General features: G+C 45.4%; 1 protein-coding gene across 1 annotated transcript; it reads right to left on the bottom strand.

The window, feature by feature from the left end:
- Window positions 1-12,509: 12,509 nt before the first annotated feature.
- Window positions 12,510-13,457, bottom strand: LOC144277936 (olfactory receptor 52R1-like). The gene has a single exon (XM_077838969.1). It carries the CDS (start codon window positions 13,455-13,457, stop codon window positions 12,510-12,512), a length of 948 nt encoding a protein of 315 aa, XP_077695095.1.
- Between the last annotated feature and the right edge of the window lie 1,968 nt (window positions 13,458-15,425).

Genomic DNA, 15,425 nt, shown 5'->3' with positions numbered 1-15,425 from the left:
TAAATTGGTTAGTCTCTAAGGTGCCACAAGTACTCCTTTTTTTTTTTTGTGAATACAGACTAACACGGCTGTTACTCTGAAACCAGAGAATTTTAAGAGCAGGTTAGACAAATACCTGTGTAGGGATTTTATAGATGGTTCTTGTCCTGCCAGTTGTATGATTCTATTATTCTATGATTCTATGATATAGCTACATCGCTCTAGGGTGTGGATTTTTTTGCTGTTTAAAAATAGGCAAATACAATGTTAGGTTATATTAGCAGAAGTATAACATGCAAATCACATTCCTCATGATGGTATTCCTCGGTGCATGTTAGGTCTCAGTTGGAGAAATGTATCCAATTTTGCTCACTAATATGTAGAAGGGATTTAGAGAAACTGGAAAGGATCCATAGGCAAGTGATACATGTTATGTAAGGGATGCAAAGGAAGCTGTATGTGCAAGCTGAAGGCACCAGTATGTTTATCTGGAAAAAGGAGACTAATGGGTGACATGATTGTGGTCTTCAAATACTTGAAACACTTCCATAAAAAGATGGAGGAAAGTTATTCTGTCTCACCAGAGAGGGGCAGGAGAAGAGGCAATGGATTCAAATTCCAGAATAGCAGATTTAAATAAAATTTCAGGAAAATCTTCCTAACTTTAAGTACAGGAGGCCAGTGGAACAGACTCCCAGGGAAGTCATAGAAGGTCCTTCTGAGGAGGTTTTCCAAAGATGTGTGAATAGCTGTCATCTTAGATGACTAAGACAAAACAAATCCTGCATCTTGTCAGGGGATTAGACTAGCTGTCCTTTGCATTCCCTTATAACTCTGTGGTCCTATAATTCTGTGATGTAAAATCCTAATGTAGACCAGGCCTTAGTCACACACAAGATTTTGGCTCAATACAGAAGTAACTGAGTTGTAATTAATGGGCCTGTGTTTTACAAGAGGTCAAACTGGAGGATCAAATGGTCCCTTCAACTTAAACCCTATGGATGTATTGATAAAGAAATTATATGAGGCATTTACATTTAATGTGAACAATGGAACATTTAGTTAAATTGAAAGTCTGAGCATATAACACTGAGAAAAGAAAATTGCCAACATAATTCATATTTGGCCTGTAGAACTCCTTGCTACTGACATTATTGGAGGGAAAAGCATAGAAGAATGGGATTGACAAATGGATTGGCCATTGTAGGTGCGGCAGGTGGCATCAAGTTTGCCAAATTTTAGGTGTTTGGACTGAAATTTCAAATCCTGGGTGTCTACTTTGAGCAGAATTGTTTTTTTGAAAGTTTCAGGCATAACAGTTCAAACAACTTCTCGAATGAAGCTTGGAGAAAGTATGTGTTACCCATGTTGAAAAATTCTCATTATTGTTCTTTTGAGCAACCGTAGAGCCTCCAAGCATTTCAGCAGCTAGAAGACAGGTAACAGCCCCTATCCCCCGCCCCATTAACAGATAGAGCGCTGAAATGCAAGAGGAGGGGGTGACCGTGTCTGTGCATTAACACACAGCTGGCTCCTGACATTTTACTCAGTTCTTGCTCCAATGGTAGTTTTGCCTCACTGGGGCCAAAGCATGGGCCGTGGTCTCAGAATCTGGCCTTGTATTGCACATCTAATAACATCTTCCATCCTGAAGGAGTCACTGTGCCACTGAAATGCACCACCTTGGTGCTGGAGGCCATCAGGTGGGATGAGCAGGGATGCACAGAAATCAGTGACATTTTGGCCAGTGATTCTTTAGTGAGCTCATCACTTACGGCAAGGGCTCTGGGATGTGTCATGGTTGTGCAGAGGAGAAAGGACCACAGACTTACTCTCTATCCCTCCACACCCACGTTACACAGGGTTTGTCGATCAGGTGAGCTCCTCAGCAAGAGATGGGTACCTGTGAATTCTAAGACGGAAGTGTCCTCCCTAGAAATCCCCCTCAGGTATCTGTGACCAACAGCTCTCTCAACCCAGCGTCTGCAGCAGCATCCCACGCCGAAAGCCGACACAGAGGTGTGCACAGTTTATAATGTAGCTCTGTGTAATCCCAATGGGGTTCGCTCAGCCTCTAGAGAAGGGAGAATCTGAACGTAAACAGGCTGCAGACAAGCATGTCTCTGCTTCTGTGCTAATTATCCAGCTTTAGAAGTAAGTAGTAAGTAGGGGAAATTCCCAAAGGGAGTTGAGAACTCCTGGGCTCTGGGCTCAGGGAAAGAGGGATTGGCTGTTTTGTGTATATTTATAAAATATAGTTGATGAGAAAGAAAATAGTAGGTAATGCCTAGATGTCCATAGGCTCTGGTATCTTGTAAATGCCCATGATGGGTGGGTAGATAGGAGACAGTCAGATCTGGAGAAAGATGACTGAGGGGAGACGTGAGCACTTTCTGCAGACATATGCAGCTGTCGCTATGGGATCAAAGATCAGTAAATCTCCTCACTATATTCATAATGTGCAGAACCCTTCATTGAAGGATCTTCAAAACAGTTAGCAAAGGAAAGTCATTATACCCAGTATACAGATAGGTAAACTGAGGCACAGGGAGATATGAGCTGGCCAAGGTCACACACAGAATGGGACACGATGACAGACAGAACGCAGGAGTCCTGACTTCCCAGCTGTAACCACAGTCTCTCTGTCACACCAAGAAGGAAATGGACTCCAGCTCTTTTAAAAATTGTTTGTGGTGTGGGATGCAGAGGGAAGGCTGGAAGAGGGAGCCTGAGCCATTGCCATCCTCTCAAGGTGAATCTGAGGTTTTCAGAACTAGCTGGACATTGTGAGCTCCCCGCTTCTGTGAGGTGGGAACTCCGGGACTCCACTTCCGCTCCCACTGAGAAACCTGCCAACGCATCACAGTAACATGGGTCGCTTCAGGGGAACAGACTTAGGCTGTTCAATGCATCCGATGAAGTGAGTTGCAGCTCACGAAAGCTTATGCTCAAATAAATGTGTTAGTCTCTAAGGTGCCACAAGTCCTCCTGTTCTTTTTGTGAATACAGGCTAACACGGCTGCTACTCTGAAACCAGACTTAGGCTATGTCCACACTTGCAGATGTAATGATCTGGGAGTTAACCCCTCCTCAGAGGGTGCTGCAGGGATCACTCTGCTGTGTGTTCACACTGTCAGCGGCCAGCGCAATGGCACGGCCAGACTTGCAGCACTTGCAGGGCATTTGGAGTGGTGCACTCTGGGCAGCTCCCACAGAGCACCCCTTCCCCTTCAGCCGCCAATGTTTGTGCGAAGGGGGTGGGGGGTTTCGGGCAACCTGGGTCCTTTCCCAGTGCCCCTTTGTGCATTGGTTCACTCCCCAGCAGTCCTTTCCCTTCCATCCGTATTTGGCAGTATCTTTCAAGAGTTTTTGTACTGCATGGTCTGTCCACTGTTATGGTCTGCGGGAACGGATCCTGAACTGTTCATGAATATGCTGATGGCTCTCACGAACACGTCACAAATGCCAGACCAGCTACTCCTTAAATGGCAAAGTGAGGATGAGGAGTCCACCAAGAAGATGTTGACAGGCATAGTCGAGAAAACTCGAGCTTGCTTGTGGCATTCACAGATGTGCTGACCACAGTGAAAAGCTGTTTTGGAGTGCAGGAAACAAGCACTGATGATATGATCCACCACCACCCCACCTGGGGCTCCCTGCAGGCATTTGTACTGAGACCATCCCTGGGCACATACAGGAAGTCAGGGGAATGTACAGTACATGCAGGAGACACGATTCTGCCTCAGAGTTGGACACCTTCTCTCCTACTCTGTGTCAGATTCCAACACAACCTACTTCACCAACCCCTCCACCTTCATCCTGCTGGGCATACGTGGCCTGGAGGCAGCCCATGTCTGGATCTCTAGCCCCTTCTGTTCCATGTATGCCATAGCCGTCTTGGGGAACCTGACCATCCTGTTCATTGTCAGGAGGAAGCCGAGACTCCATGGGCCCATGTACTATTTCCTCTGCATGCTGTCTGTCACCAACCTGGTCCTGTTTAGGTCCATCCTTCCCAAAATGTTGATCATCTTCTGTGTGTGGTGGCCAAGATGGGCCTGGCTGTTGTGTGGCATGACAGTGTGGTTGTATGGCCCTATCCCTTCCTGGTGAGGCAGTGGCCCTATTGTTGAACAAACATTATCCCCCACTCGTACTGTGAGCATTCTGTTTGATCAGTCTGGATGTGTTTTTTTATTGCTGTGTCCTATATCCACATCTGCAGGGCCATCTTCATACTCCCCAGAAAGGACGCCCCGCTCAAGACTTTTGGGACCTGCAGCTCCCACCTTTGTGTGATTTGATGTTCTTACATCCCAGCTCTCTTCAGCTTCCCCATGCACAGGTTTGGCTACAATGTGGTTCTGCATTTCAAATTCTCATTGCCAACGGCTACCTTCTGTTGCCCCGCATGCTGAACCCCATCATCTATGAGGTGAGGACCCATCAAATCCGGGACAGGCCGCCCCTGCTCTTTATTCAAAAAGGGACCTAAAGTTTTCTCCTGGTGCTTCTGATCTCAGAGTGAGTTCTTTGACAAGCTAGCTGGTGATAGGGTTCTGGGCTCTCTTCCCTGAGTCACTTTCCAGATAGTCGGAAAGCCTTTAAATTCTTTCCTGACCTCACTGTGCTGTGTCAGCATGACAAGCTGAGGAATCGGTCTATGTATAATATAATGGGTTGCCACCTTTCTAATTGCTGTTAACTGGACCCCCAAGAACCCGACCCTTCCCTCACCTCTTCTGCCAAGACTCCACCCCTGTTTTGCCTCTTGTCTCCCCAAGGACCTGTCCTTGTTTCTTGTTCCTCCCTTCACTTCCCCGTCACTTGCTGGATTATTTCCACACCCCCCCCCCCACCACAAGCTGGAAGAGAGACATTTCAGTTTTTGATAGGGGTGGCAACTTTAACCATGACTCCAAAGGCTACCTAGACTTTTGAAAACTCAAGTTTTTTGGCAGAAGGACTGTATCTAATCTAATGTGTTAGTCTGTATTCACAAAAAGAAAAGGAGTACTTGTGGCATCTTAGAGACTAACCAATGTATTTGAGCATAAGCTTTCGTGAGCTACAGCTCACTTCATCGGATGTAGTGAGCTGTAGCTCACGAAAGCTTATGCTCAAATAAATTGGTTAGTCTCTAAGGTGCCACAAGTATCCTTTTCTCTTCGTATCTAATTACTACATAAAAGAAAGAAAATTAACTAAAGATGAGATCCCCTCAGCTCTAATACTAACAAGTCCTGAAATCCAGTGGCAAGTCACTTAAAGGACACTGGTTAAGTATAAAATGTTCATGTATAGTCTTACTTTGTTACTAACTCCGTGGAGAAACGGACCCTGTCAGGACTCCTGGGTTCTATCTCAGCTCAGGAAGGGGAGTGGGTTCCAGTGGGGGTCACATAAATCTTGGGACTACATAAGGACATCGGATTCCCCACATTGGGTCAGACCAGTATCCATCTAGCCCAGTATCCTGTTTTCTGAGATTGGCCGGTGCCACGTGCCTCAGAAGGAATGAACAGAACATGGAAATCATCAAGTGATCCATGTCGCCCACACCCAGATTCTGGCAAACAAATGCTAAGGACACCATCCCTGCCCATCCTTGATAACAGCCACTGATTGACCTATCAATAGAACATAGGTGTTCCATACCCCTAGTTATTTCTGTTGCTTTTCTCTGAAACTTTTCCAATTCCAACTATCTTTTTTTGAGATGGGGTTCACCAGATATCCAGACAATAATCAATATGTGCATGTACCTTGGGGTCTATATAGAGGCAATATGATATTTTCTGTTTTATTATCTATCCTTTCTTAATTATTCGAAATATTCGGTTAGCTTTTGTTTGCCATCACACATTGAAGAGATACTTTAACCCTACTAATGCACATGTAATTTCATGCACTGTCTGTATCCTTAGGTTTTTGTCTTCTCCTGTTCTCTTTGCTCACACACCTTGTGCTCGGAGGCAGGAGTTTGGGGTGGAGGCATCTGTCTATAAATAGGTTTGTCTTGAAGATTATCAGCCCTAACAAAATCTCAGCTGGACTGAAGAAGGAAGAAACTACATTCTAGATTAAACCAGTTTCTTCCAGGTTCCCTGCTCAGAATTGGGCATGGAAGAAATGGAACCTCCCCAGAAGAGGTATCAGAGAGAAGAAGTGTTGTTCAGCCTTTCAAAACCAGAGAGACTGGTTGAGTCAGGAGAAGTTGGGCAGGAGAGAGACACAAGGGTGGCAGAGAGGAATCTTGGGTTGCAGGGCTATGGCTGCAGAAAATAGAGAGACTCCAGATGCAGGAGAAGTTATGAGTTGCAGGAGGGACAAATTATGCTCCAGGGATGTGTGGACAAAGAAATGGCTATTGGAAAAATAAGTCCAACTATGCATATAAAATTATGGGGTCTAAATTAGCTGTTAGCAATCAAAAAAGGGAGCTTAGCGTCATTATGGATAGTTCTCTAAAAACATCCATTCAATGTGCAGCAGGGAATCAGTTAGAAAGGGAAAGACAGTAAGACTGAAAATATCTTATTTCCTCTATCTAAATCCATGGTATGCCCACACCTAAAATACTGCCTGCAGATCCGGGCGTCCAATCTCAAAAAGATATATTGGAATTAAAAATGTATGAAAAAGGGGACACGAATGATTAGGGGTATGGAACAGCTTCCATATGAGGAGAGAATCATAAGAATGGGATTTTTCAACTTGGGAAAGAGACGACTGAGGGGTATATGAGAGAGGTCTATAAAATCATGAATGGTGTGGAGAACCTAAATAAGGAACTGTTATTTACTGTTTCTTATAACACAGAAACTACGGATCACCCAATGAAATTAATTGGCAGTGGTTTAAAACACACGAAAGGAAGTATTTCTTCACACAGCATGAAGTCAACTTGTGAAGCTCTTTGCCAGAGGACGTGGTGAAGCCAAGACTATTACAGCTTTCAAAAAGAATGACATGAATTCATGGAGGATAGGTCCATCCATGGCTATTAGCCAGGATGGGCAGGGATGATGTCCCTTGCCTCTGTTTGCTGGAAGCTGGGAAAGGGTGATGGGGAATGGCTCACTTGATAATTATCTGTTCTGTTCATTTCCTCTGGAACATCTGAAATTGGCCACAGTTGGAAGACAGGATACTGGGCTAGATGAACCTTTGGTCTAACCCAACATGTCCGTTCTTAAGTTCACTGAAGAAAGAAATGGTGTGCAGATGTTGTGTTGTGTTTACCTGGATCTGGGTATCTCTTAGAATCATAGAATATCAGAGTTGGAAGGGACCTCAGGAGGTCATCTAGTCCAACCCCTGCGCAAAGCAGGACCAGTCCCCAGTGTTTGCCCCAGATCCCTAAATGGCCCCCTCAAGGATTGAACTCACAACCCTGGGTTTAGCAGGCCAATGCTCAAACCACTGAGCAATCCCTCCCCCCTTCTCCCCTCTTCTGCTGCCTAAGGTAGATGAGTTGTTTTAGCAACCTGTGAATGGGGTTTCCAGGGGGCCCCAATCTGAGATTGCTCAGTTAGGGCAAACTGCAAAGAAAGGGGATGACAATCCTCAAAATGGGTGGTTATTCTAATACTTGGACTAACCAAGTCAGCATCAAAAAGACTTTTGCAATGCTCTACTGCTTACACAGAAGCCAAAACACAATTCCCTTAAAGCAACCCAGCCTTGGGCTTCCACCCAGACAGACAAGTCAAGTACTATGGGGATTATTGAAAATCTTGTTCATCATATAATAAAGTTATACAAATCCCAAATCACCTCCCAGGTGAATAAATATTTCAGATATAACCCAAATACTCACTTAGAGCCGATTCTTATTAAATAAACTAAGATTTATTTTAAAAGGCTGAGTGTTGGTTAAAAGATAATTATACACAGGGACATGAGTTTTTAAGTCATTTTCATAGCAGAGATGGCTGGCTTCAGAGTTCCACAGAGTTCTTTCAGAATTAATCAAGAGATCACAGTCCAATGTTGAAATATTCATTAGCAGGACAGTTCAGGGTGTAACAGGTGTGAGGGAAAATTAACAGGACATAAAATTCAGGTCAAGGCCCTGACTTTGGTCAAGCTTGCCTGCAGGCCATAAACTGAGATCCTGCTTGTTTATGTGTGTCAAGGGGTAGGAGAAGTCACAGTGGGAAGTCCCCAAAACAGAACAATGGTTTTCTTTGCATAAGGGGAATGAAGAGGCAGGATGGAAAAGTCCCCAGACAGAACAAATTTGCAATAGTCAAGCTTATGAAATATATAACCACAACAGTTGTGTTAGAAGGTGGCTGACCACAAAAGAACAGACAGTGAGTAACAGGAGGGGCCTACAGGGGGAAGACACTTGTTTTTGCTTTTGACCAGTATTGATTTTGCAATTTATTCCAAAGAAGGTAATTAAAAGGAAGTATGTGTAATTTGTCTGTGCTTTTAAACTTTATAAGCTGGTTAAAGTTTAAGGAGGGCAGAGCAGCTTGCCACCTTGCATGGGGCTATGCTGACTCTCCTTGCATATATGCTCGCATAAATAAAGGAGCCTCAGGTGATTCTGATTTCAAACACAAGTGGTTAATTTTCCACCACACAGGAGACCAGAATCTTGGGACTCAGGCTTCCCCTGATGATACTTAAGCAAATCTGAGATAAAAAGGATCAGGTCCCAAGAGCCCTTTATACACTTCCTAGGCAGCATAGCAGTCCTTGGGTGGAGAATAGGCTTTTGAAGTAACCTTCTCTTTCCTAAACATCACTGGTATTTAACTACCTGGATTAACATAAGGTTACTATCCATTAAGAAGTTAAAGAGAGTTCACCAGAAACTTTACAGAGACATATAGAAATGATATTGTTGCACCCAAGTTCCATCTAATAATATTTCCTTTTCATCTCTAAATTAACTGAATACAGTTTTAGACAGGAATTGTTTGGTTTCCCTGTTAATCTCTGACAAGCTGCCGGTAAACGTAGACTGCTAAAGTTACTAACTTCTTCCAGTTCTTTAATAATACAAGTCTACATTTCAAAGCTCTAGCCTATTTAAGATGGAATGGCCCTAATTACCATTTACATACTTTTCTAACTTCTTTCTAAAGGGTGAATCTGGGTCAATTGCTTGCAAGTTGCTTAACTCTTTCTGGTCATGTGTCACACAAGCCATTTTGAAAGGCCTGGGGCTGTTTGGTTTAGAGGTCATGTGACCCAAAAAGGAGAAACTGGCAACAGAGTGTGCTCAATGGGGAGCTCTGGGAAGGGTGGGCTGAAGCAATTGGAGAGTCTGGGGGAGCTGAGCTAAAGCTAGCCTCAGGGCTTTGGGGCTTGCCGTGCAGGTTTCTGCTCCCTGAGGGAGGCAAGAGAATGGAAGCTGCACTGCAAGAGTGGGCCTGGAAACCCAGAACCAGAGGCAGGGCCTGAACAGTGCTGTGACTCAAAATCACATGGGTCTTGTTTGTGAGACCCAAACATGCTCAGCTGGTGAGCTATGTGCCACAAGATTTTTTTTCACTCAAATGTGGCTCCTCTGCCTTCCGTGTTTCCCCAAGTGCTCTCGTTCCAGACCTGATCCAGACGGGCTTCCCTGAAGGAAATGTTTCTGGAACACACAGTGCCTGTTTGGGGTCAGGGAGAGAGTTTGTATCTCCCTTGGAAAGTGCTCCCCAGAACGGCGGAGACCGGAAGTCCCGGTTCTAGTGGGTTTCATCCCATCTCTCTCTCTCTCCTTTGTAACTCACCCACATACACATGTGCCTCCCTCTGTCACTTCTAAGTCCCTGCAGCTGTGGTAGCATACTTGCTTGCCTATATATCTTTTCTTATGGGTTTGATTATTTGTTTTATTAATAAGATAGCCGATTTATAATAGAGTATATTTAACCTGTAACACAAGGGACCTGCAGGCCGCATCCTGTACGTTGAGCTAAAGCAGTGGGCATATATGACAAGGTGTGGTGGAAAGTGCAGCCAGAGCCTCATGTTGAAGTTGTGGAGGAGTTGGAATAGGGGCTGCAACTTTGCACATTCGAGATAAGCATGCATCAGTGTCTGCCTCATGCCACAAAATGGGCAGGCATCTGGAATGGGGGAGAACAGTGCCACATACATCCCTGTGCTCATGGCTCCATGAAGGAGCCACCAACTGATATTTCCATGGGACAAGGATGGAGTACTTTCTGGACCACGAGGCTTTCTCACCCTCCGAAGATGGTACTAGGTCCCGCCACTTGGTATCAGAGCAACTGAGGAAGTGAAGTGTGTGGAGCATGAGCATGTAAAGTTGTTCCCTTGGTGGAATTCAGAAAAGAACCAGCTGCAGGGCATGCAGCCCACCTTGGTTATGAAAGGGAGGGGTTCAGGGGGACTCGTGGGACAGGAGCCCAATCAAGAATTCCAGAGGTCCGGGGGTGAGAGGTAGATGGGGAGCACCCTCTTGTGGGACCCGTTCAAGGAAAAACCAAACAGTGGGCAATAAGGTGGCCCCCACCTCCTGGAGTATGCACAGGGATGTCTGAAGCGAGAAGAGCCCCACATGAGCTCCGAGATGAAAGAGGCCATCATGGCCACTGAGTGGTGGGCCGAGAACTGGGACGGCGAAATGCTGGAGGAGTGGGCCCGTGGAAGATGGAAACAAAATATATACATGCAGTCCAACTAGGAGTGGAAAAACCAATCAACCTCCACCTGGACATAGGTAAAAGTGGAATTGTCTTCCGGATCTTGGTTGTCCCAGATGTCCACCAGGGAGTGATGACTGAAGATCTCTTTGAGGATGCCTGCAGCAGCCTGGCTGCTTTTGATCCCTGAGCAATTCTGGTCCTCAAAATGGTATTAAAATCCACACCCAGGACTAGGCACTAGTGAGGATCCAAGGTGCCGAGGACGGCAGACTCCTGTTGATAGAAATACACACACGCTGGGTCTGCATTTTGGGGGTAGACATTGGACAGATTGAATGTCTGCCGCTCCACACAGACCTGGAGGTGCAGCAGGCAACCTGGGACAACCTAGGCAACTCCCAGCATCTGAGGATGAAGGTCAGGGGAGAACAGGATGGCAAACAAAGCCGCATGAACACTGAGATGTCTAAAATATCCCCTACCCCCCACTCCAGCCACCTACTAGTCTTGGCGGCTGGATACTTGTGGGTTTCCTGCAGGCAAACCACAGAATACCCTACGTCACAAAAGAAGGAGACCACCTGGCAACTGTGGAGACCTACCCTAGAGCCTCTGGAGTTCAATGTTGAAAAGATTGTTGGCTTCATTCTGAGGGCTGATCAGGATCCTCCTGGGCAGGAGGATCCCCAGCTGGATTTGCAACAATCACTGACCAACCTGAAAGGCTTGTCACAGATGTTGTAGGCCCACTGGTAGACCAGGATGTCCTACCTCTCAGTTCCCCTCCACTCCTCTAGAACAGTCCTCATGGCCCAGAAGATGAGATGGATGTCTCCCCAACGCTGGTGAGGGAGGTTCACCTTACCCTTGAAACGACAGGTGTCCACTAGCTCATTCTGCAGCACAGTTTGGGAAGGGGTAGTGGACCCCTGATGATCCTCTGGCTGGGCGCCTGTTATGACCCTTTGGCCCACGGAGAAAGGCAAAGAGGGAGAAGACCACTGGTGCAGCAATTGTACTGGTGGCACCGTGCAACCCATCTCTTTCTCCGGAAAGGGAAAGTGAGCTGGAGGAAAGAGAGCGGCCCCTAAACGGTCAGGGAAGGGAGACAAAAAAACTGCCCCCTGAAGTTCGTCCAAGGGCAGGGGAAATGAGTCAACCCATGAACGGCAGCGGTATGGAAGATGGGGGGATAAAAATGAGTAGGGCTTCTCTCCCCTGCTCCTCTCCTCCTGCTGCACAAGAATCACATGAGGATTGCCATGTTCTGTTTATTCCCTCTGAAACACCTGGCATTGGGCACTGTCAGAAACCAGGCTATGGGGCTACACGGAACATTGGTTTTACACAGTATGGCCATTCTGATCTTATTTAGACCCCAGATGTCTCTGCCTCCTGCTGTAAAACACTGTACCCCATTCCCTTCCCAGAGCTGAGACATATTGCAGGAGTCCTGACGGGGTCTCTCTCTCCACAGAGTTAGTAACAAAGTAAGAATAAACATTAAAATGTTAACACAAACCAGTCCCCCTTAAGGGACTGGTCATAAGATGTGAGAACAGATTGGTTTTAGAGATGACTGGGTCACAGGTGAGAAGGGGAGGGGAAGACAGGAGCAAGTGATGGGGCAGGGTCTTGGGGAGAAGACACAGCAGGGTCCAGGCTTGAGAGAGGAGATGGGGCAAGATTGCAAGTTTAAGGATCCAGTTACCAGCAATTAGAAAGGTGGCAACCCAGTATAGTGTACATGACTGATTCCCCAGTTCATCACATTGACACAGCACAGTAAGGACAGGAAAGGGTTTAATGTCTCTCCAGTGAGTGTTTCAGGGAAGTGGCCCCAGCACCATGCACTAGCCAGTTCTACACAGAGCTCAATCTGAGAGCCAGAGCACAAGGAGAACATATTTAGGTCTCTCTACATGTAAATAGCTGGAGCAGCCTGCCCCGGATCTGTTTGGTCCTCACCCCGTAAATGATGGGGTGTAACATGGGGGGAACCAGCAGGTACACACTGGCAATGAGAACGCGCAAATCCAATGGCACATTGTGGCCAAACCGCTGTGTGAGAGAGGAGAATAAATCTGGGATGTACAAAGCTAAGATTGCACAAAGGTGAGAGATGCAGGTCCCAAAAGTTTTGAACTGAGCATCCTTTGTGGGGAGGCGGAAGATGGCCCGGAGGATCTGAGTATAGGACACAGCTATAAAAAACACATCCATTCCGATCTCAGATAAAAGGTTAAACAGGCCATAGTAACTACTGATGCGGATGTCAGCACAGGCTAGGTTCACCACAGCTATATGCCCACAATAGGAGTGGGGGATGATGTTGGTTCTGCAATATGGCCACCGCCTTGCCAGGAAGGGGTAGGGTAATGTGAGTATTACACTGCGCAGCACAACGGCCAGGCATATTTTGGCCACAACAGAGTTTGTCAGGATGGTGGAATGTCTCAGGGGATGGCAGATGGCCACGTAGCGATCTAAAGCCATGGCCACGAGGATTCCAGACTCCATCGTTGAGAAGGAGTGAACGAAGTACATCTGGGTGAGGCAGGCACTGAAACTGATCTCCCTGGAATTGAACCAGAAGATGCTCAGCATTTTGGGCAGGGTGGATGTGGACATGACCAGGTCAGTGACAGCCAGCATGCACAGGAAATAGAACATGGGCCCATGGAGGCTCGGCTCCCTCTTCACGATGAACAGGATGGTGAAGTTCCCCAATACGGCTGTGGTGTACATAGCACAGAAGGGGATGGAGATCCAGATATAGGCTGCCTCTAGGCCAGGAATGCCAAGAAGGATGAAGGTGGACGGGTTGGTGAAGTCAGTTGTGTTGGAATCTGACATGGAGTAGGGGAGAAGGTGTCCAACTCTGAGGCATGAGTGTCTCCTGCATGCACTGTATGATATCCTGACTTTCTGTGTGTTTGTAGGGTCTCGGATGAGGGTCGCAGTAGAAATGCCTGAATGGAGAGACAACGTCAATATGAGACATTACATGCACAAGTGGAGACTGTTCTCATGGGAGAAGGAGACTGATCACTCTTCACACACTGAAAAATTACATTTTCATTATTCAGAGACAATAATTATGAATAGTGAGCGTACTAAATCCAATTCCATATTTTGTGGTGCTCTCTGCATTAATAATTCCTACACTTTGTGTTGGGGGAACCTTAGGAGGCACCAGCAGGAGACAAGTGTGGATACTGGTTATCCATCATTGTTCCTTAATGGAATGAGAGCCAAGATAGGGAGTCCATACTGTAGGGAGTTCACCATTCATCCAGTTCCTAGAAATCTGAGAGTGGAAAAAAACAAACTTTTGGGAAGATATGTTCTGGAAGAAACATCCCAACTAGAACACACCTCAGGGAAAAGACCTGGGCACCATTGATAGCAGCTCAAGAGAAACACCTGCTCATTCGCAGCAGTGGACAAAACAAAAGCAATGTTCCGATCACTAAGATAAGGGATGGAGAATAACATGTTCTGGATATGAGTTCAGTTTTGCTCACCTAGTCTCTACTATGGATACAGTATGTCTAAAAGGGATTTCCAAGACAGGCTCTGAGAATGGTGGAGGCTGCCATATACAAACACATAGAAAAGTCTGGGACCCTTTAGTTTACACAAGAGACAAAGAAGAGATCATATGATATAGGAGAGGAAAAAAAATGAAACTTATTTACATTCAAATGGACAGTTCCCAACCAGTACTATCTATAGACACTTAGTGCTCGAAGAGGACTAATTCCCAAAGCTGAGAAAACTTATCAGCAAAACTGATTGGGAGGAAAAATGTAAACAAAAAAATATGAATGAAAATTGGTAGTTCTTTTATCAGAGTTTATTAGATAATGGAAAAATCATGATTCCACAAAGTGAACAAGTCTGGGTTAAAAAACCAGTTCTGTGGTAAAGTGAAAGCAGCAATTGGAGGGGTCGAAGCAATATGTAACAAAGAGGAAAAAGGGAAAATAGAGAGCCAAGAATAGAAATGGGAAGTTCTGAAAATTGATAAGGGACATTAAAATATCAGGGAAAACTCCATGTTGGCAGGGCTGTGGATCACAAAAAAAGAGGTTATTCAGTATGTTAGCAACAAGGGAAATCCTAGAAAAGTTTTATGGCAATTTTTGTGTAAAATGTAAAGTATTAAAAATAAAGGGGAAGGTTTTTTTTATAAAAAAGAATTGACAAGGTTAAGAAACAATGGAAAACCTGGTCTGGGATTAGTTCAAACAAAAGTTGAGACATGTAAGGAATGACAGTTACCAACAGGGTTGCTGCAAACCAGGTCTTGTCAAATAAACCTGATTTCATCCTTTTATGAGAGTACACATTGGTTGATCAAGGGTACAGATTTGGTTGATATAAGAGAACCACGCAGATGCAACAATTCTTGATTTCTCGGAGGCATTTGATTTAGTGGGGGAAAATATTGAGTTGAAAAAATTAACACCCTACAATATCAGTAGAGAACATGTAAAATGGACTGAAAACTGGCTAAGTGATGGATCTCAGACAGCTGTCGTCAATAGGCCTTCATCAGTAAATGCAGGTGTTTGTAGTGGGGTTCTGTAGGCAACCCAGTTCCAGGCCCGATGCTATTCAATATTTTAATCAATGATCTGGAAGGAAATAGAAAATCACTGCAGATGAAATATGCAATGATGCAAAGATTTGCAGAGTGGATACAAGAGGCGGCAAGGCAGGCATACCGAGTGATATGGAGCATTTGGTAAGAGGGGCCCATGCAAACAAAATGTTTTAATACAGTCAAATGCAAAATGATTCTCTCAGAACAGGGAA

Source organism: Eretmochelys imbricata, chromosome 1 (assembly GCF_965152235.1).
Source record: "Eretmochelys imbricata isolate rEreImb1 chromosome 1, rEreImb1.hap1, whole genome shotgun sequence".
NCBI classification, from domain to species: domain Eukaryota; kingdom Metazoa; phylum Chordata; order Testudines; family Cheloniidae; genus Eretmochelys; species Eretmochelys imbricata.
Note: the sequence above shows the minus strand (reverse complement) of the source record. Positions and strands in the feature narration are given on the sequence as shown.

Excerpts from the sequence above, each read along its gene's own strand:
- LOC144277936 (XM_077838969.1), bottom strand. The coding sequence starts at position 13,457 with ATGTCAGATTCCAACACAACTGACTTCACCAACCCGTCCACCTTCATC.